A 23,510-nucleotide genomic window follows, 5' to 3' on the forward strand; every position below is an offset into this window, starting at 1 on the left:
TATATATATATATATATATATATATATATAGGTGTGTGTGTGTCTATATATATTTCTTTAAAGCTTCAATTTTAAGGGATGTACCTTGCTCTGGAGTAGTTATTTACCATAAAATTTGAAATGCATTGCCCTTGACGTAGGATTTGGAATGCTCGAGTCCGGTTATCTTTCAAATTAATACTGTCAGAGTTCTTATACAGCAGATTAATAACTTATAATATAAGAATAGCACTTGTTATTTGTTAAAAATGAACAGTTTATAAACCTGTGTTCTTTCCTGCCTATATCACACAACTTCTTAAGCTGTACTCTTTATTCAGGCAGCATGGTATAACAATATAACATACTGAACATGTGTGTGACCCTGCAACAGAGGAAGACCTGGAGGTATCAACAGGAACAAACGCAGTTCTAAAAAATAAGCACCTCTTAAATTTAATTTATATTGAAAAAAAAGTTAAATAAGCCATGAAATCAAAAACAGTGAAATCTTTTTTGTAAATGCTATGTTTAAAAATAAAAAAGGCAGAGATTTTTAGTAGAAGTAACATTTCTAACATTTCTTCCTGTCTTATATATAATCAGGAAAATGTGTGTACTCTATAGCTTATTAATTGGTATGGCTTTTACCAGGAAGTTATACTTCATGCGCTTTGCTGCCGAGTTAATAATTACTGGCACATCTCTTCAATGGTTATTTCCTGCTTAGCATTCTTACACCAGATATCATATGCTATGTGATGAAGTTGCAGTCAATAGATGCCCTATTGTGGAGTTCTAACATATGAATGTTCATATAAATGCATGTGTTTGTGTTAATGCGTGTATGTATAAAAACATAATTAGTTATTCTTAATCTTATTATCATATATTCTTTATGTAAAGTGGGTCAAGTAAAAAATGCTCAGCTTTCTGAATCAATCTCTTCGGTTTTAACATTAAAATATTACTCTGTTTATAATGTTATGTACTTTGTCACGTTTTATTATTTCATTATCCTACTTTAGCAGCATAACTCATGGTTTCTTTGACCAGCACAATATGGTATTATAAGCCACGTACAAAACATGCTATGAAAATGTAGATGAATAGTTCACAAAGAGAGCTTTCTTTGAATGTTGTTTCATCAACCATTGAATTGTGTCTGTTTGAAATTGTTCTTTTCCCTGATATGGCAGCGATGGAGTTGGTGTAATAAAGGGGGGGGGGGGTACAGGGGCTCTGCCCTCCTCATAAAGCATTGTGCACTTTTGGAATTCTTGTAAATTGCCATTGGATTGTGTTTATTGAAACAACACTTGCTGAAAAGTCCTTTAACCAACAATATGGCAACCTGGAAACCAGCAGTATGAACTACTGCTTTGTTTTTGCTAATTGGGCTATGACTCATATATTGGCTGCGGTGCTATTGTGCTATGCAAGACCTTCAAGCATTTCATTTCTCAGCCAGATAAATGCATCTTTAAATTTTAGTTGAGAGTTGCATTTCTAACTTAAGAGAATTTGCTTTTAGAGAAAAGCATGCATATTAACAGAGCCTTCATGCATGAGTTACTTGTATAAAATTCTGCTAATAAGTCTGAGAAACCTTCAAACTATACTTTATAAGGAGATTGCATGCACCTATACTGTGCTAGTAATTACATATATTCAGGAAGAAAATACTGATAGTCAAAAGTATAGTGCAAAATATAATATAAAAGCATGAAATATGAACACCATAAGAAGTAAAGTAGTATTACAATATGTGTGTGTGTATTTTCTGATTATTCCTGGCTGATAAAAATTAAACTAAGCACTCTTCTTTGACTTAGAGTTGCTTCAGTTTTGCTTGCAAAGTTCTGAATGTGCTTTCACATATTTGGCTTCATATATATATATATATATATATATATATATATATATATATATATATATATATAGCAGTGTGGTAAATAACACATTTAGATTACATAACAGCACAACAATACTGCTGCTGGTTTATTGAGACCTAAAACAGATGATCTAGCATAAAGATTGTCCAGCATTTATGTCCTGATCATTTCCACTCACTTAAATCCTGATAATGCTTGGGAAGTAAGGAATCAACAGGTTGTTGGACAGTTAGGCTGATAACAGTTTGCTAAAGTGATTGTGAATACTTGGGAGTTGGATTCATTATTTATCTTATTTTTTGTTCCCCAGGAACTAATTGGTCATATGCTACATGTGAATGTTGAAGCTCGCTACACGGCGGAGCAAGTTCTGACTCATCCCTGGGTGGCTGTAAGTAGAATACACTCTGAAAATAAGGCTGAATATAGGCCAGTTGTCATCCCAGGAGTCTTCTGAATGAACATAACCTGATTTAGAAAGGAACACTGGATGTTAAACATACTATTTTTATAACTTCCTTTATTAGTTTTTGAAAGAACAGGAAGCTGGTTCAGTGTAAGAACAGGTTTACAGTAATGATGTCTGGCAATTCTGTAATAATTATATAAGGAAAACGGAAAGACATTCAGTTGCAATAACATCCCCTTTACAGTTTAATGTGTTTAATGTCAGTCTTTTACGTCTAGTTTATTTACACATTTGGGTGCATTGTTATCTAAAGGGCATACCTCTGCTTCTCTGTAGTAGGACAAACATAAAAATGGTCTTACAGTGTAAATAAAACATTTTGTGCTGCATTTCAGCAATGTGTCCCTGGTGGTGTTATTCAGTTTGTTGGTAGAATGCCAGCTTTTCATGAGAAGATACAGTGTATGTAAACAATAAACTAGAAACTTTCAACATAGTAAGCAAAAGGGTGGTTTTTTGTATTCTTTGCCTTCACTGCCTGCCAATAATCAGCCCCACTTCAGCTGATTGATCTAGTCATTCCCTCATCACTGAGGGCAAGAGTCAGATAAAAGGGGCCACCATTTAGGCAATCATCAGTGGTGGTGCAAGGATTTTTTTCCTTGCACAACCTTGCGTCTCCTGCAAATGCTTGGAATGCATGAGAAAGTGGTGTGCTATGGGGTGTCCACACCCAGTCATTCCTCACTTCTGCAAGTGATGTTGCCAGCAAGCAGCCCGGCTCACTTTCCCCAAAGCATGGGAGGTGTCTTCCTCTGTCTCCACTAGAGAAACCTCACCGCTGTAAGTGCCCCCAAGTGCTCACACCCTTCACCTCCACCCAGAAGAGGGAAGATGGCCAAGCCCCATCCTTCCTGTCCATCCCTGCCAAGTTTCTCCAGTGTGAGGACCACTAATCAAACCCTAGTCGCTTGGGTCACAGCCAAGGCTCTGATGTCCTTCCATATCACTTTTGCAGTGTTCTTTACAATAGGGATCCCCTGACAAGGGTAGCCAACATCTGGCCAGTATAACAAAGCCTTTTGGTTGTAAAGGGTTAACCATATGTCACCCACATACTCCTCATGCACAGAGTAGGGCATCAAGGTGACATCCAGACATACCATCATCTGAACTTCTTTGCCACCAGTCCGAACACCATATTCGATCATTGGTGTGATGTTCATTCATCTGTTGGTTTCTACCGCTTTCAGATAAGTGCCCCATTGGGGTTTTTGATTTTATTATATTAAGTTTGCCTTATCTGGTTGTTGGGTTTCATGTCATCCAGAAAGGGGAAATGTGAGTGCAGGAGACAGATTCTCAGTAAAGCTTGTCATGAGCAGTGTTTGTTCTGTTTAGGCATTTCTCACGACTGTACGTCTTGCGAGATTTGTCAGACTTTTGTACCCAAGACATTGCAGACTCTGCTTTCTTCCCCTCACAATTTACCTAGAGAACCAACAACTTAAATTGTTGGCTAAGGATACCACGGAAGGATCTCCCTGACCCAAGGGCCAGCCATCTGCGAAGAAAAAACACAAGAAAATCCAGTCTGATTCTTCAGCTGTACTATCTCCACTGGACATCTCCCTTGAGACTGATGAAAGCTTGGAGGATTGTCTGGTTTCTTTATCAGATTCCTCTGCTGCAGCTGCTTCGGAGGCAGGCATGGACACATGTCCATGGAAGATTTGCACACATCTGCCTCAGATGTACAGGGGGAACTGCGGATGGTTATTACTGAAGGGCCTAGGGATGTTCCTCAAATTTTAGTAATGGAAGCAGTTCTGACTACCATTACAGAGTGCTGTAAGGGGTCAGAGCATCCAAAATTTTTCAAGGCTAATATCCTATTCAAAAAGAAACAAAACTCTAAACATATTTCGCCTGGTCCAAAAGACCCTCAGAATGAATTGCAAAACTTGACTCGAGGCCTGTTTAATGCCCCTATGGCTCTCAAGCCTGTACAGGGTGTTTCTATTCCTGTCCCCCCCTGGTCTTCCGCCCCTCTTAAGAAACCCAGGGAGCAAGATTCTTCTGAGGAGGATGCTGATTCTGCCAGAGAGTCCCTGACTTATTCCTCCCAGATTCCTTTGCCACTTGACTATGGTTCTGTGGAAGAAGTGTCTATCAGTCCTGATTCTCCTATTGAGGAGATTTCATTTGGTAACACTGTTTCCAGAAAGATGGAATTTTTCAAATGGACTGTGCTCAGGTGTCTGATGTTCAGAAGAGGTACTATGAGCTTCTCCAAATGGAGTCTCGTAGGCCTGCTGCTGTTCCTCCTTTTCTTTCGGCATTGATGAATGCCTTTACAACTGCTTCTCAGGCTCCTGACTCCCAACCCAAAAAACAAAAAACTGATGGGTTTTATAAAGTGCCTGAGGACTGCAAGTTTCTTCATAAGTGCCTCTCTGCTGACCCCTCTGTGGTGTCAGTGGTTTCGCCGCTGTACATCAGACCGCGCATTTGACTGGTGGCTATGACCCGTTGGGGAATAAAATAGTTTTTCTTGCCGCTGCAGATCTTTACATGTCAGCATTGATTCACAAAAATACACATTTCTCTCTGCCGCGGCGTTCTTCAGTCCTCGGTCAGTTGTTCAATATTTGGTCAAGTTGGAGAAAGTCATTTCAAGTTTTATTGACCTGCTTTTGTCCTCAGTAGATTTGCTTGAATGTACCGTGTAATGGTTGCCAGCCTTTGCCGCGATTTTTGGGAAGAGTATTTCATACTTTAACTGTTGTATGCTTGAGCACAGCCGCGATTATGCAAGCTTAAAACTTTTAAGCATATTTTTATAAGCAAGACGTTGATGTTGATTCGCTAGCCTTTTAGAAGCTTTGTCGGTGGTCAGACCGGATGGTTTTTTGTGTTCCCACACCGAGAGCTGTTCGAGGCACGATGAGGTTTCCTGGGGAAGCAGAGCAGCCCTGTTTAGGCTTGCAAGAGGTCTTTTTTGGTTTCAGTGCTAGGGTGGCAGCCTGCTCTCAGATTCCCTTTATTCCCTAGGTGTGCTGGGCGGGCCAGGGTTCTAGGCCCTCTCTGCTACCCCTAGCTGGTCAGGCCCAGGGCCTTCTCTGTGTTACTGGCCCTTGGTGCAGAGGCTGAGGATTACTTTGGTTAGCAGTTCTAAGCGCTCTTCCCAGTGCAGGACCTAGTTAGCGCTTTGTTTGGGGGCTAGGGAGGCACCTTTGAGATGTTTCAGAGTCTTGAGCTAGGGCAAGGGTTTTGTGCTGCTCAAGATAGAAGCCTGAGCAGAAAGACTCCCAGGCTGGAGATTCTCCTGGATTTTTCCTTTTGACAAGAGAGTCTTTGATTCTGATGCTATTCTGATACTTTTTGGTTCTGATACTGACTCTGATTCTCTTTGAAGGCAGGGAATTTTTTTTTTTCCTTCTTTTTCTGAGGGCTAGGATTTTTCTTTGGGATTTTTTTTCTGATGTTTTTCTTTTCTTCTCTGAAAATTTCTCCTCTTTGAAGGGAGCTTTTGCATGAATTTTTCTCCTGAGCATTTTCCTGTGGCTAGGCCTTTTTTTTTAAGTGTCCTTCCCTTTGGCTTTACAGAATCTTTTTATTACTCCGATTAAGTGTTTAGGCTCTATCTGTAAAGAATCGGAGATTTTAAGAGTCCTGCCCCAGCTAGGATTAAAGCCTTGAAGGTTTAAGGATCTAAGGAAGTTGTTGATGGTCCGGTCAGTAAAGACCCAAGGCTGTTAGGGGTCCAGAAAAGGTGTTAAAGTTTTCTGAAGTTGCTACAGCAGAAGAGGGGCTTTGAATTGCCAGTTTTACATGTTGGAATACCAAAAACTCCAGTCTTGTGTGGTTATGAATCTTATTCTTTGATGCAAGTTTTTGATGCTGTAAATCTTGCAAACTGGGGTTTTAGTTTAAGTTTACATGCTGTGATTTGCAGCATTGGCTAACAGATGTAAATTTGTCTGTTTAGTAGGCGTTTCTGGACTGGGTGGGCCTGGGTTCAAATTTGCTTGTTTGGTAGATTCTACACAGCAATCAAAATTTACTGGATCATGAGGTTCTTGTTTTGTTACTGTGTGGTTGTTCTTTTGTGGCAGCCTCAAAGTCAGTTAGAAATGCAGTTTGTAAAGGAATGGCTTAAGGCTTCAATTTTGTCCAGACCTTTAAAGATTTTTGCAGGTCCAGCCTCCAAGATTAAGAGATTTGTCTAGGGGAAGGATGGGGATAGGGCAGATCTAGACTTCCCAGTGTAGGCAGGGGCCTAACAAGGAGTAACTCAGGACTTGCTTGCTCTTAGGGCAGGGGTAGAGGCCTCTCGTCTGGCTGCAGGGCAGGGATCTTTCCTCGCCACAGACCCCAAAATCCTGCTTTCCCTACGGAAGAGACAGGGAGGTTTTCTGGCTTCATACACCATTGGTTACAGGTTCTTTGCAAGAGACAGGAGACAGGGCACAAAAGGCACAAATTGGTTTTTTCCACAAACCAGATTTCCTCACAATATAAGCACTCCGCAGTTACTCCAAAATAGAGGGCCATACAAGTTCTCCAGCTCCATAGACGCTCCTCCTAAAGTTTTTATAGCCGGGCCCAGCCAGAAATATCAGCAAAACAGGGGCGCACAAGCCTAGTACCAGCTTGCCTCCTAACCGTTCCACTTATCCCACCTCCTAACCAATCATAAATTTGGACAAACAGCAGTTTTTACAACTCTGGAAGGGCTATCTCAACAGCATTCCCAACTTCAAGATGTCTCTGATGGTTACGCTGGAGTTCTGCCAGGATTGGATTGAAAGGACAAGTTGCTTTACCTTCAGGAAGCCTCAACTTCTATCTATCATAACTCCTGGCTGGGAGCATGCTGCGCCTCGACGTCTCGCGATCAGTTCGTGTTCTTCTCTGCTGATTTCTTGATGGTCACTATTTGCAGTAAAGGAATTCCTTAAGTGAGTACTGCCTGATTCTGGCTCAAGGAAGAATCTTGCCTTCATCTGGCTGGGATAAGGAATCATTTCTCTGAGTGATCCTCTGGCTATTCTGTGAAGAGATTCCTGGGGTAAAGTCTAAAATGCTTTGGGCATTCTGTGAAGGAAATTGTGTCCACAGATCTCTCCCCCTTTGGCCTTTCAAATAAACAGACTGCTAAAAGTCCCCCACTTTGCTTCCATCAAGAGTCTCATCAAAGCAGAGATCACTGCCAGTTAACCCCTTCAAGCAAATCAAAGTCCAGTCTCTCTTAGTCTCTGTGTCCTGTTCCTTCTAACTTCATATGAGCCAAATCCAATGGTAGGGTTCCATGCCCAAACTGCAGCCAGGCTCAATATATGGTACTGTCACATAAAGTAAGCACTTCCATTAAAAACTAAATTCTTTGTGGTCAAAAAGATAAATTGTGTGATTGTTTGTGGTGTCTGTGACTTGCCGAAGAAAAGTCGAATTTTGGGTGGGCAGGCCTCTGGGGTTTACTGCATAGATGCCTCTCAGACAAAGCTGGATGGCCTCATAATGGAAAATGGAAAGTAAGACAAAGTGGCCTGCCAGACCAAGTAATTCTACAACAACCTGAAGGAGATGCTAGCATAGAGGAGATGCTAGCAGTCCAATTGCAGATGTTCACTTCTCAGGATTGTTTTCTTGAATAGCCAACACACAATTCAACTACAGGTGGCAACTGCAGAAAGGGCAGGCAACACCTCTGGGGTCTGCAGATGCAGCATTCTTCCTTTTTCTTGGAGACTGCTCTCAGTTTACAGTAAAGACAGGGCAAGGTTTTGTTGCAGGGAACCTTATAGCTTATGTGTGGTTGAGATGATTGAGCAGATGAATTATTCAGAAATTGACAGTGTCATGATTTTGGAAATGACAGAGTGAAATTGATCCTCCAGTAACCATCAGCTGTTTTCCATCTCCACAACCACTAAACCCACAGCTGTTAAAGTTTTGCACAAAAAGGTTTCATCCCACAATCTTCATGTGTATGCCTTTCCTCCTCAAAATCTGCTGCTCTTCTCTTTCCTCCCTTCCCTCCCTTGGGTCTTTCTCCTCTGAAAGGTAGCCAAGGCCAATTTGGCAGTCATGGCCTCAAGCCCAGGCTGCAGAAGTAATGTACCCATTACTGAGAAGCCCATGCACAGAATCCAAAGCCTCCATGGCCTTTGGCTTTCATCCATTTGCCTGGAGGACTACATGTTCTTCACTACTGACCAACCACCTTCTTTTTTTCACCACCTGTTTCTTATCATTCTGTTTTGAACCATAGAGTTTTTTGGAACTACAACAATCAGTGATGAAGGAATTTGGAAGCTAGAAGGCCTAGTACAAGGAAAGGCAGTAGTTTTGAAGAAATTTTTTTTTGTTTTTTGGAAGATTTTTTGGTTTTCTGATTCTGATGTTTTTTTTGAATTCAATATCTTACTGAGTTACTTCTCTTCTGTTGTTCTTTCTGTCTTAATTTCTCTTCTATTAAGGTTCTCCCTGCATAAATTCTCATCACTTGTTTTCAGTCCCACCATTGTTTTCTGTCAATTTCTTAGATTTTAAGAGCAGAGAAGGGGATGGCTATAATCTCTCAATTTTGTGAGCTCCTTCTGTTGTTGGCACTTCAATTTTGTGTTGGAAACTCACTCTCTAATATTGGCTGGGAGTACTGGAAACTTTTTTCATGAAATATTTGTTTCTGCTTTTGTTGTTGGCAATACCTTTCTTGGTTGGGGTTTTCTAATTGCAGGCCCTTATTAGTGTTAACTTTTTTTGATTTTCCATAACTTCCTTTATGCCTAAGGTGGTTTCTAGTGTTCCTTTAGCCTAAGGTGGTTTCTAGTGTGGCTTTAAACCAACTCCCCAAAATTTTATGGAAAATAAAAAAACAGGGAAAGATTTTGCACACTTTAGATGTACATTTTGACATTACACATTATTTGGTATGCACACACAAAGCAAGTTGTTTGTTTCTTTTGTTTGTTTTGTTTTTTTTTTTTGCTTGCTAGGGCAAAAAGCACTATTTGCTAAACTATTTTGGTTTTGCATTGCTTTCTGTTATTTTGCATTATTCCATCATGGCAAGGAGATTCCAGCTGGGATTAGGCCTCATTCCACCAGGGCTACTGCCACATCAACAGCTTTTTTTTGAGGGAGTGGCAAGGATATTTTTTTGGAGGCATTGCTTACTCATTCTAGGCATTTTTTCAGGCATTGGCTACCACCACTATTGGGCCACAGCTACCTTTGCTGTTTTTGTTTGGCAGGGCGGGCATTTTCACCTGCTTATAGCCTCTCCCCATCCTCCTCTTGCTTTGCCTACCTGCTTTTAAGGGCTACAAAGACCACCTGAGCAGATGATAGACATGAACAAGTTTTGTACCTACTATAAATGTAGATGTTCGAAGATCCACATTGCTGTTGTTGCTGCAGACCTCCCCTCCCTCCTCCCCTCTGCAGTTAGTGTTGTGTGGGTTGGGTTGTTTGTATATATTATATATATATTATATACATATAGTTAATATAAAGGGTGGTTGGTTGATTTGTTTGCTTTTTTTTTTGTTTATTTTTTTTTTTAGGGTCTTCTGACATGGGCAAGAAAAGAGGACTGAGGATATGGACGCCGTCGCGCCATTTGTACCTGACGCCCTGATGTCAGTCAATGCGCTTGACCGACGGCCAGCCTATTTTAATACTGATATTCGCCCGACGAGGACAGCGGACTACCCAAGTGTAAGGACTGCAGCAATGTGGATCTTCGAACATCTACATTTATGGTAGGTACAAAACTGTACTTTTCTGATAACCCTTCCAAATTTTTGCCTTCCTGTAAACTACTGCCATCTGATAAGGACCGCAGAATCATGGTGAGACTGAATAAGGTGTGCACTTCTGCCACCCTAGCCTTTAGAGCTGTTAATTGTCAGACACGTGACTAGGTACATTTTGGCTTTTCTTTCTCAAGCCTGTCAGGCTATTTCTGATTTTGAGGAGAAGGCCTCTGCCCTTGCTTTGCTTGGGTTGTCCTCCCAAGTAGCTCACCATTCCATTAAATTTAGCTATGATGCAGCTGATGCTTCCTCTAGGGCTGCTGCTTTTAGATCTGTTTTGAGGAGGTATTCCTGGCTCAGACTTCAGCCTTTACCTGATGATATCGAAGCTAAACTGATGGATGCTCCTTTGGATAATAAGTATATGTCTGGTGCTACTGCTGTGGAGTTGTTTAAGTTCCTGCAAGAAACGAGGCAAGGCCTTACAGGAGTTAAAGCATATTTTTGTTTCCCCTTGCCCAAGTCTCAGAGGAATTATCCTAATAAGCTTGCCATTGTTCTTAGACAGTCTCACCTTCCCCCAAAGGTAAAAAGGATGGTAGAAGGGCTCCCCCTTGCTAAGGCTACCCAAACCCCTCCTACTCAGAAGCCTCCTTTTCATGACAAACCATGTGCTGTCTCAATCACATTCCTCTTTTTCTGCCCTTTTCTATTTGGGTAAAGGTCACCCAAGACTCTTGGGTTCTTTCCATAATTCACCAGTGTTATATGGTTTTGAACCCCCCCCCCCTTTTTGGGGGGGGATTCCTCAAGAATAACTGCCCTTTTTTCCAGAGGTGCTTCAGGGTATGTTGGCTTAAGAAGCAATTCAAGAACTTCCAACTCCTCAGGGGGAGAAGGGCTTTTACTCCATAATGTTCTTGGTCCCCAGGAAAGAAGGCATCTGGAGACCCATTCTGAATCTTTCTCAGGTAAACACCATTTTGGAGGTCCCTTTCTTTTAGATGTTATCCCTTTAAACATTGTTTCCTCTGCTACTTCCTCAGGCTTTTCTGGTTTCCCCGGATCTCAAGTATGCTTATCTACACATTCCTATTCATCCCCTTTTCAAGAAGTTTTTACATTTCTCTGTTGCTTCCTGGAATTTTCAGTTCTCTGCTTTGCCCTTTGGTTTCTCTACTTCCCCAAGGATCTTCACCAAATGCCTTGCTCCTGTGATTGCTTTTTGCAGGCTAAGGGGGGTACAGCTTTTTCCTTACCTGGATGACCTACTTATTCAGGCCTACTCTCAGGAGATCTTACTTCATAGTCTACACCTTGCAAAGCCTGGCATTTACTGTAAATTTGCAGAAGTCATTCCTGACTTCTTCTCAGGATCATGCTTTTCTGGAGTGGCGGGATCCAAGCTGTTCCCGACATCCCTACCTCCTCCCAAGGCCTCAACTCTCATTGCTTTCCTTCAGTCCATTCTTCATCTGGCTTCAGTCACAGCCAGAGAATTTCTGAGGGCTGTGGGTTACATGGCTTCCACCATTCTTGTGCTCCCTCTAGCCAAGCTCCACATGAGAAAACCTCAGTGGTTTCTAAGATCAGTTTGGCTTCAACATTCTCATCTTTTAGATTTTCTAGTCCCTCTACTTCCATGCCTCAAGCTGGACCTTCAATGGTGGATTCATCAGTTGTCCCTCAACACAGGGCTTCCTTTTCAACCTCCAATCCCCTCTCAAGAACTTTTAACAGATGCCTCAGACATGGGATGGGGCCTCCTTTGGCCCTCTGAAGGTACAGAGCCTTTGGTCACTTTGACAGAAGAAAGATCACATCAATGTCAAAGAAATGAGAGCTCTTTCACTGGCTCTTCAGAATATCAGGTGACCCTTCAGGCAGTTTACATTCCCTCAGATCAGAACATAGTAGCAGATTCTCTGGGCAGGTCCATAACACTATCCCAAAAGTGGATGCTTAACAGGGATGTTTCTAGACTTTGTCCACCAGTGAGGTACTCCTCAACTAGATATATTTGCCTCCCCTATGAACAGGCAACTTTCTATATTTTGTGCGAGTCCCATGCTCTCTGGCATGGAAGGTGGAAAGAAATGTTTCTTTCTGCCTTACCTTGCCTTTCTCTCATTCTGATAGTCCTGTTAAGAATAAAATATGATGCTCCCAAAATCTTGCTGGTGAATCCCTTTTGGCCCAAACAGCATTGGTTCCTTCTTCTTAAGCATCTTCCCAAAGGCAGTCATCACAAGTTACCTTACAGGGTGGACCTACTCGCACAAGACAAGGGATCTCTCATCCATCCCCACCTGTCCACACCTCAACTAACATTGTGGGTGATAGGGTTTTGATCCTCTACAGACACCTTTTTTTAATGATGTGCTTCAATTCTTGCAGGAAGACAGGAAACCCACTACTAAGTAATCTTTTCCAAATGGAAGAGTTTTTTTGTTTGGTGTCTTTCTTGTAACCTGGATCCACTTACTGTGTATGTTCCTTTGGTTCTCTCTTATTTGTGTGAATTGCTCATTGCTGGGTTGACATATTCTTCTGTTAAGGACCACCTATCAGCTATCTCTGCTTGTCTCCCTTTGATTCCTCCTTAGCCTCTAGATTTAAGGACAAGCAGTTTCTTAAAGGCATCCTTCACATTAGGTCTCCCAGGAAGTCTGTCCCTCCTTCCTGGGACCTTAGTTTTGTTTTAGAAAACTTGACTCAGATTCCTTTTGACTCTGCTGCTTCAGCTTTCTTACAGCATTATTCCAGGAAGACATATTTTTTAGTTCTTACTTCTGCCAGACTGGTATCTGAGCTACAGGCCCTTATGGCTGTTCCTCCTTTTTTAGTTTTCCATAATGACAGGGTATCCTTTCATGTACTAATCCTTCTTTAATGCCCAAGGTGGTTAATGAGTTGTCTCTTAATCAGTCTAGTCATTTGCCCACTTTTTTCCCTTCTCTGCAGTCTGCTAGTGAGAAGGTTTTGCACACCTTGAATTTCCATAGACAACTCGGATATTATTTGGATAAGATTAATGCTTTTTGTTTCATTTTATCTTAGGTCTTTAAGTTTGGTTATTTTCAAGCAAACCATTTCTTCTTGGATATTTAAAGCCATTTCTTTTTGTTGTTCTTTTCATGGGAAGAGCCTTCCTTCTTCAATTAAGGCTCACTCCACTAGAGCTGTGGCTTCTTCTGATGCTTTTTTCAAGAGTTTAGATACTAACTCTATTGCTGTGGCAGCTACCTGGACTTCTGTGCATACCTTTACCAAGCACTATAAGTTGGATGTGGTATCCAGAGCCAGAGCTGGCTTTACTAGGGCCATTCTTCATGGCTTCCTAGAGATCTCTGCTGGTCCATCCTCCTCCCTGTCTTCTTCCTGAGCTTTGTCACTCTCCCTATTGTAATGAATACTGCAACAGTGAAATGGAGGACATAGTACAGTTATGTGAAATCTTACCATAACAGTACATGTCCTTCTCTTCACTGTTGCAGTATTTGCTCCCTCCTTCCTCCCCCTGATCCTTTTTCCTTCTGGATGTGCTTATTACCTACTTTTATCCTTGGAATGTTGTTCCTACTGGGGTTTTTCAGTTCTGAGGATGGTACATCTGGAAGTCCCCTTATGCCACGTCTGAAAGTCACCTTTATCCCCTATGCCATACTTGGGTAGCGTACATGTGACATACTGCAAACAAAGATCACCGAGAGGCAAACAACTGAACTCCACACTTTTAATATGAAAAAAATAAAAATGTATAAAACAAACAATACACGTGAAGTGCTTTTCGTTTGGCTTAGTAGCCAGACTTCATCAGACAAACCACAGATAAAATTCATGCCTTATATAGTGAATGACACACCCTCCCTTCTGTTTAGTTACAAATTAATTACTTAATTGATCAACTCAAACGTCACACCAAACCAATTTTTTTCTTCTTTCTTTTTCTTCATACAAAAACATCCCTACCAATTCTTGCATAAGCAACTGCATATGATTAAAATCTTTATGTCCAGCAATAAACATAATGTCTGCAGTATGAAATAAATTCTAAAAGTTATGTTTGTTAAAAAGTTATTGTATAAAGATTATTATCTACACAAGTGTATATATACATCCTTCGTAATATACATAAAATCTGCTCATGTCAATTTCTTTTATTACTAAATGTAATAAGTGGGAGGGTGGCATAATGGTTAAGGTGCTTACCTTAGAAACACAAGGTGCAGGGTTTGATTCTCACAGGGGATAATTAGCTAAGCTTAAAGTAGTCCATGAGGGCAGTTAGCCTAGTAATAATCTATGAATCTATGTAGCTCAAAAGAGCTGTCTCATCTAGACAAACTTCTTAGTTTTAAAATACAAGTTATAGATATTCAAATAAATGTTGCAGGCTCGAACTTATTCCACCAGGAAAATAATTTATTGAAGTGAAGTGAACGCTTTCGTTTTACTACATTGAGTAAAACTTCTTCAGACAAAAAAGAGAAAAGTCTTAGACCCTTAAATAAGTGACACAACCTCATGACTACATTAATCCATTGGGCATTAAAGTGCACTCATCAAAAAAATGTGGCTCCATGCCAGTACATCAGTTGTCAGCCAATGTAAATACATGTTTTTAACACCCATTTTTTAATGTTTTAATTTTAAAAGTTGCTTCCTTGGGGATTTTTACTTTTTCGCCCACTCATTTTGTATGTATACATTCAACCATATTCACTTTTTAATAGTATTTTTTGTTTTTATACACCTTATAGCACTTTACAGGTATTTTCATATGTATTTTCAACATGTATTTTTGTGCATTATATGTGAGGCATATGCTTTTACTTTGGCTGACAATTGATGTACTGGCATGGACCCACATTTATTTGATGAGTGCATTTTAATGCCTAATGGGTTAATGTAGTCATGAGGTTGTGTCACTAATTTAAGGGTCTAAGACTTTTCTCTTTTTTTGTCTGAAGAAGTTTTACTCAGTGTAGTAAAACAAAAGCGTTAACTTCACTTCAATAAATTATTTTCCTGGTGGATTAAGTTCGAGCCTGCACTGTTTATTTGGATTTACTTAATTTCTTTTGCTTGGTTTGTTTCAAAGTTATAGATGTTACTTCATTTAGACCTGGTGGTCTACTTGCATATAAATGGAGCTACCATAACAGTTCATGTTTTTCCAATACTAACTAGTAGGGGCCCCTTCTAGTATCAGGTACAACTTGTCCAATAATTCTAAAGAGAAAGGTATGGTCAGGATACCTAGCACAATGCCTAGCTAAGACATTCTCCACTTTCCCTTTATTAATGTTATATATAAGGCATGAATTTTATCTGTGGTTTGTCTGATGAGGTCTGGCTACTAAGCCAAATGAAAAGCGCTTCACATGTATTGTTTGTTTTATATATTTTTTATTTTTTTCATATTAAAAGTGTGGAGTTCAGTCATTTGCCTCAGTGGTCTTTGTTCGCAGTTGGCTTGTGGTTGTTCAGATTTTGTACATGTGACATATAGCATACTCTTTAAAACCAAAAGGCTTTCGTATACTGGCCAGACATCAGGCTGCCCTTGGCAGGGGATCCCTGTTGTAATGAATACTGCAACAGTGAAGAAAACGACATCTGCTGTTATTGTAAGATTTTACACCACTGTACTTTCGTCTGTGCTATGGAACCAGGCAAGCAAAAGTATGTTTTTGCTGCTTTACATGGCTGCACAAATATTTATTGAGTACTCTAAGAAACTTACTAATTCTGCAAGTCACAGGTTAAGTCTGCTCTCAGCTGTGAACTAACCCTATGATTTCTTTCAACCCATTCCTGTAAACTTCCTTTCCATGGTTAACACTTTTGGTATAAATCAACTCTGTCTCAGTCAGTATATGTCCATATTTCCCCTCATTTAGATGTTCTGAATGAGACTATCTAACATATAAAGATATGGTAACTGTATACAGACACCACTCTGCAGGATCTAGGATGCTTGCTTTTTGTCCTGTCTGCCTTTAAAAATGTTGCAGTCATTAGATTTGTCAGAGTTCCATTAGTGGGGATTGCTTCAGCTGTATGACCAGTAAGATCATGCGGTAATGGCACCCAATATTCCCTTATATAATCAAAGGGTAACAAATTATTGGTTGGAAATCAGTCAGGTAGACCAGTAGGGGCCTAGCCAATGCAAATCCCGATGTTTGCTTCATATAACTATAAGGGTCTGAGTACAAAGCCCAGGAGGTAAATGTACAGATCCTCGTTCATGCATCAAAATGGTTTTAAAGAGAGCTAAAGAACCACTTTTTTGGGTGAAAGGGGAGTTTGTTCTGTAGTTAGGGTATCAATTAGGAGAGAGCTCTTTCATACTAAAAGATTTTATCTTGCAATGTTTTAAGGACCTTAGAGGAGGTATTGATAGTGTTTTCAGTTTTTAGAGCTAATAGATGTTAAGAAGGACTGGGTTTTTACAGTCCTATAGGCTAAGCATAGGTTACTACTCAGGAAATTCTAAGAGACAACAGGGGTGTAGCCAAAAATTTACATGTTGTACTCAAACCTAATGTTATTGCCCCCACCACAAAATTGTCACTTTAAAAATGTACTCAACCCTCAAAATGCTACACCCAGGCATGTATGAAGAAGACATTCCATTTTCAACTGTTACCATTTATACCGATAAAAATTTATTTTTAGATGGGTACTCCTTTCACACAATCCTTCTTTGTATACCTCTATTACTGTAAATATTAATTTACACAGTTCTAATCATTCTGTGCTTCTTGAGTGCTGAAACTTCCAAGAATGTTTAGAAAAATGTACTCATTTGAGTATATTAAGTATGCCTAGCTACACCCCCTGAGACAAAGTAAAGTGAGAGGGCTCTTTGTTAGTCTATATAACTTAAGAAGCTCATACCAGAGATTTTCTTGGTTAGAAAGCATTGTGGTCTTCGTAGTTGGGTAGTATTATTTGGAGAGGTGCATACCAAAGGTTTCTTGTATTCTATTATAGACCTGATTAGGGGTGAGTAGAGACAGACAGCAACTGCCTTGGATCTGGAGGATTTGCCTTTAGTATTTAGTTGGTCCACATACAGTGATTTCCTAATAGCTGGTACATAATAGGCAAATGAAAGTTAACAGTAGGGGAATATTCCTAGGTGTCTAGTAATTGTATCAGTTTTGAGGCAGGGTATCTTTTGTGTGGTAGATCTGTAGGTGCTGTTGTTTCTCAAAGAGTACAACATTACTTTTTAAGAATTTAGCTTAAGCCTATCATAGCACCAGATACTATTGCAGTTAGAACTTCTTACAGGATATGGGTACCCACTACAAGTCTGAAGTCATCAATAAAATATGTCAGTCATAGACCCTTGATGTCAGTTTGAACATCAGAGGAGTACATTGCTGAAGATGAGGAGGAGAAGACCCAATATGAAGGAGCCCTGTGGGATGCCACTAGTGACATGCCTTTTAAAGAAAAGTGTGCCTAACCTCTCTCCATGTGTGTGTATGTATGTTCTGGCTGTGAGCCAGTTTGTTACCTGTAGGTAAAATATAGCTTAATATTCAAACAGTTGAGGTTTTCAGTAATATCGGGGATATTATGTGGGATAGTGTCAGAAGCCTTAACTAGCCCCAGGTAAACAGTGTGCATTGATTGGCCATTACCTAGTGCTTCAGTCACCCTCTCTAAAAGTATACCAGATTCAGCAGACTTTACCTGTCCTTTAGAAAGCCCAATCAGTTGGGTAAAGGGACTACTGACCTCCAGTCTCATTATTTGTGAGCCCCATTATACCATGTTGCATGACTTTACAAATAATACTGGTAAGGCTAATTGGTCCCTAGTTACCAGGGTCACTGGTAAAGCTGTCGTTGTTTAGGAGGACCAAAATGGCTGTTCTTCACACTTTGGGCAAGGATCAAGTGGAAAAGGTAAGGCCAAACTGATTTAGAAGACAGCTGGTGAGGCTTTGTTTATTGCTTCATAGAGGTAGTATTTTCATTTTGGAGAGACCATTTTGATCTGTTCAGAATTAAATATTGGTGGAGGAAGTGACTCTGGATTATGGGGGAGAGCAGACACATATTGGAATTAAATATGTCCAAAAGTATATAACTGTATTCTCTGGGTTCTTAAATTTGTCATCATACTTATAATGGAGAGGGATGGATGTAGTGCAGGAATTCACTGAGAGTAAAAGTTAGTAATATACGCAGCTACTTTTGTGGTAGGGTCTCTGGGGGAGTTATTAAATTTGATTAGGTCATCTGAGAGTGCTAGGACGTTGACTACAGTGAAATCCCTGAATTCAGTATACAGTATGTGTGGACTGAGTTGTGGGCTGGGTGCTTAAGGAGAAAGTGACAGCTTCATAGCCTGATGTATTCATGGAGGCTTTGGGCATGGAACAAGCAGGGAGCTGGATCTCTCTTTGTAAAAAGCAGTTTGTTCAAGATAGTTGTATTAGAAAACACTCTGCATATTTGTCATTGGTTGTATACATTTGCCAATTAAAGGATGGATAGTTAGTCACCCAAGGTAATTGTATTATGTTCAGTAGGCAAGGAGTCCAGATGGTTGCAGTAGGCATCAGTGGAAGATATACAAGCAGGCTATAGAACTGGCAGTAATGTAATAATTAGACGTTGAAAATGGACATATAAAATAGCAGTCCCTTATTGGACACTCAGACTTCCAAAATCTATGTACAAGGAGAGCCTTTTTAAAAAGAAGAATGCTTGTTTACTACACTAACTACATGTGCCACTCACTTTTTCTGCAAAACACAATCATGAAATTACAGTATGTCCCTTATTACTATAAGTTTCCTGTCACTACCCTTCAGCACGTAACATGTTTGAAATCTCTTTTCTGTATCACAGGTGACACTCGTTACAATGAAGAGGTGCTTCTGAAAACACACCAGAATCTCACAAGTGTGCAGATAAACACCAAATAGTTTGTCATTACAATGTTTTGTACTTTAGGTTAACATCCAAATTCAGACTTAAATCACCAAGTGACTGTAAACATTCATTATGCAACTGTTTCAGTAAAAATAATAATTTACAATGCCAGTCTTAATAGTGCTTTTGACTTAAAGTGTAAATCAGTATGAAAGCAACCCATTTGCTTTTTATTAGCATAGCTACAAGTTTTATCCTACCATTTTGCCCACTCCCTGGCTGGCCCAGCCCGAGTCATAAAGCTAAACAATAAAAAAAAAACTGGAACATGTCATGGCCACCTGAACTGATAGTGTGACTTGCAGCGCCTGATGACAGTATCCATAGGCACATTAGGGGAACTGAAAAGATTTTAACATTTTTAATCCATTGTTAAAGGGATGATGGCAAAAGCACACCACAAATCATTTTTATTCAACAGTCAAATCAGATTGAACAAACTAAATATACCGCATAAACCATCTCTGTAATCATTGCGTCCCGCTAGAAAGAAAGTCACTGTAATGTGGTCAGATTTCCATAGCTGTCTTTACTTTGCTTCTTTGAAATAAATATAAACTCATTCAAAGCAACAGAACAGAAATTAACCTGGAAGTGAAAATTATTTCTTTATAATTATCATCAAAAGGTGTAATTAAACAAAGCTTATGTTTGCCCCATTTTAAGTTACTTTAACCTGCCTAAAATTATGTTGTAAATATAATTATAATCAGAATAAAATAAATAAATAAATAAATACACAGCTTATTTTCTAAGTACAATAATGCCTTCCAGAGTGGGTGTTCTAGGGAAATAAGACCTTCTGGGAACTGGGAGGCCAGTCATTTGCCCTTAGTAATCTCGTATTTCCCAGTAATTCCCATCCTGCTGGACATTATTACTTGCCTATTGATTTTAAGATATCCAGAAGTTTGAGGTTACTGCTCTGTAGAATTTGCTATGCAGTAATGGGATTGCAGATGAATATGAATACACCTGTCTAAATGATAGGCACTAAATTTGGATAAAGAGAGATTGTTCTCATTGCACTGAAATCAGATTTCTTTAATTATTAGTTATACAGATGGGTATGTATTCATGAGTCAAGAAGGCCTCAGGGTTGTGCATTTTCTTATTAAGAGTCCTAACACTGAGCAGTGCCAAACTGATACAGCCTGGATTAGAGTGTGTTAAATTCTAGGCCTAGAAGACTGGCTTAGCCTAAAAAAGGTACAATGGGGGTAGAACATTTCCAAGTCATTATGAGGAAACCTTGAGGGGAAAAAAGTGCAACCATCCTAGGTAAAACAGACAAGACTATCGACCATCATTAGATACTCTAGAATGAAATCAATTGCTGAGCCAGGTTTTAAAGTAAATTACTTTTTATTTTTAAATTGTGACATCATTCTTAGTGAAGGCAAGATGTCACTCATTATTAACTAATTCCTATCTTTGGTCACATACCCTGAAACCTCAACCATGTCTATCATCATCTCTCCTAGAGTAGGGCATCCAAAATCATTTGCTCCTACATGGCCCATGCCCTGGACTTGCAGGTATTGTGGCTGGAGTCTTAACACCTGAGAGAGTGCTGTCATTCTATCCTTGCAAAGCCTGGTGAGTGAAATATCAGTATGTATGGCAATGGAGTCTCAGATAACTAGGATATTGTGATAGGTGGCTATATGCTATGATAGATTTAAGGACCTATACATGCAGCTTTGGTGACCACAGTTTGGGGAGGAAGCAATGGATGCAGGTTATTTGTGGTTGGAGTGGAATGGGTATGTAGCTGAGCCTTGGGCCTACTAGTCTTCTGTCTAAGAGGCTTAGGCAGGATTTTCTTCAGTACTTCAGCATATGTGGGCTGAGTGTATTGCTGCAAAATGAGAATATACTGGCTGCCCAAAACATGTGAACTTACTTCCTTCTGTGGTTCAGGTGCAATGAATGTTCTTCATTGGTGTGTAATAAAACCTAAAAATTATTTCTCAAGGATAGAACCTTATCCCAAACTACTTTTATGAGTAGCGCTTAAGGGTATAATACCAATCAATAGCGGTCAATTCAAGTTGATAGAACATATGTAACCTTATCTATATTATTTTTTCTAATAAACAAATAGTATGGAATTCTGAACAGTAAGGTATTAAAAAGTATATCTGAGTCTGTCATTGTTGAATAAATGCATTTTCATTCAGTTAGGTTAACTGTACCAATGTGCTAACAAAAATGTATTTGACAAAAGAAATACTCGTACACAGTACAACACAGTGCTTGTATCAACTCATTCATTCAGTAATATCAATAAAATGACTTAATATTCACAGAGTATAACCCATATAAAAGAAAATACTTTCATTTATATGGCAAGAAGCTATTTGCAGATGCCACTGTTGTGCTCAGTAGAGGGCAACTGGCAAAATTCAAGCACTTGCTCAGTTTAAAATGTTCCCAAATTAATTTTAGAACATGTAGCAGAGTCTAATGAATTCTGATGTACATATTAATGAAGGTCATGCATCATTCTTTAGGCATTAGCTGTTCAGAATGCAGCACTAATCACATACTAACACCTTTGTACCTAGATATTTGCATTGTCGCCTTTGCTGTCTATTGGTCAGAGACTTCCAGAGGCAGGAGAAAGATTCGGTGCTTCCAAGGTCATTTGGAAAAGTCAACACTGGGTAGGAGTTCACTTAAGAGTCACTCAGTCCTCTGCTCCATCATTAACCCCATGGTTGATTTCTTTCACTGTAATTAGCAATCACATCTGTTCTATTTTTAGCTACATATTACAGTCTGGTGGGCAGGCACACCACCACATCACTTCCATCTTTTTAAAGTGAAGAGAGAAAAATGCCTCTCTTATTTTGTAATTTTACTTAAGCAAATATTATTCATCTATGATTATATAAAAAAACAATAAAACAAATACTTTCAGAATTTTTCTGGATCCGTTTCCTGGATAAATCTCAAATAAAGCATGCTAAATATGTAGTACAAAAATGTCTGTATTACAAATTGAAATATATAAATTTTTTATGACTTACACTAGTCAAAATCTTGTAAAGAAAACATTCAAGTCATTTCACAATGGTCATTAAGACAGGAAGGTTTCTTTATAGATCTTTCAGAAAATCTTGGCAGTAGTCTCTCAATGGCATAATGGTCTTCAGTTATGTTGTTATGACGCCGGCCTATCCCTTGTAATATTTTTATTTTATTTATTTCTTGGCTTTGTTGGTGGTCTGGTGCATAATTTGTTTCATTCACAGGCAAAGCTGAATGCAATACATAAGTGATTAGTAGCACAGGGAGTGTGTTGCGGAGTATAGTCAAAATAAGAAATTTGTAGCAAAGTTTAGAGTGATTAAAAGCAAAAGGTAGTTTAGGTATTAAATGAAACCACACAGCGGTATGAGCATTGGACACTTAAGTTAGTATGTCAGTTCATAATATGCTTGGTATCAGTCATTTTCTCTTGAACAGTAACAGTTATGTGCAGTAGTTTTAGCAATTTTGATATAACTCTCAAATAATGTGGTTCATTAAGGGGAAACCAGCTCCAGGCTGAATGTGGGACCTTTTGTGAAGCCCTTTTCACGTATCACTTGGCTGAAGTTTGACTCATTGATTTGCAGCTGCTTTGTCTTTTGTCTGGGATAATTGAATGGTTACACGTTCAGCTTCTGAGTTCGGATGAATATTCTAGGTACAGCAGTATGAAAGTAAAACAAGTTAGGAACATGGTGCCTCTGACAGTAATGGGAATCAAAGTGGCTCTTTATAAGGACAGTGGTGTTCATGGTGGTCAGAAAGTGAATACAATCTGCAGCTGCTGTTCACTATAGATTGATGTCTAGTGTATGATGTGGCGCTATGAGTTACCACTGCAAGGCCATCTTATAACTTTGGAATGAGAAACTTGATGTCAATAGCCCGTCTAGCTTCAAACAGAAAGGTGGCCAAGTAGACTGTAACAAAGGAGACCTGGTCAGTCTGTAACAAAGGAGAGCTGGTCAGTCTGTAACAAAGGAGAGAGCTGGTCAGTCTGTAACAAAGGAGAGAGCCGGTCAGTCTGTAACAAAGGAGAGAGCTGGTCAGTCTGTAACTAAGGAGAGCTGGTCAGTCTGTAACTAAGGAGAGCTGGGCAGTCTGTAACAAAGGAGAGAGCTGGTCAGTCTGCAACTAAGGAGAGCTGGGCAGTTTGTAACAAAGGAGAGAGATGGTCAGTCTGTAACTAAGGAGAGCTGGTCAGTCTGTAACAAAGGAGAGAGCTGGTTAGTCTGTAACTAAGGAGAGCTGGTCAGTCTGTAACAAAGGAGAGAGCTGGTCAGTCTGTAACTAAGGAGAGCTGGGCAGTCTGTAACAAAGGAGAGAGCTGGTCAGTCTGTAACTAAGGAGAGCTGGTCAGTCTGTAACAAAGGAGAGCTGGTCAGTAAGTTTTAACAAAGGGAAGTTTGTCACTTAATAACCAAGCTTGAGCTACTTGATAACTTGTTTTACACTT

At 39.7% G+C, this 23,510-nt stretch overlaps 1 protein-coding gene across 1 annotated transcript in view; it reads left to right on the plus strand.

Moving 5' to 3' along the window:
* Positions 1 to 23,510, plus strand: part of DCLK2 (doublecortin like kinase 2) — a 1,465,027-nt gene that overhangs the window by 1,354,374 nt on the left and 87,143 nt on the right. The window contains exon 16 of the mRNA XM_044063457.1: positions 2,185 to 2,265. Coding sequence (XP_043919392.1) covers positions 2,185 to 2,265 — 81 coding nt within the window. The remainder of the gene's footprint in view (positions 1 to 2,184; positions 2,266 to 23,510) is intronic.

Source organism: Protopterus annectens, chromosome 2.part1 (genome assembly GCF_019279795.1).
Source record: "Protopterus annectens isolate FY-2018-M chromosome 2.part1, PAN1.0, whole genome shotgun sequence".
NCBI classification, from domain to species: Eukaryota; Metazoa; Chordata; order Ceratodontiformes; family Protopteridae; genus Protopterus; species Protopterus annectens.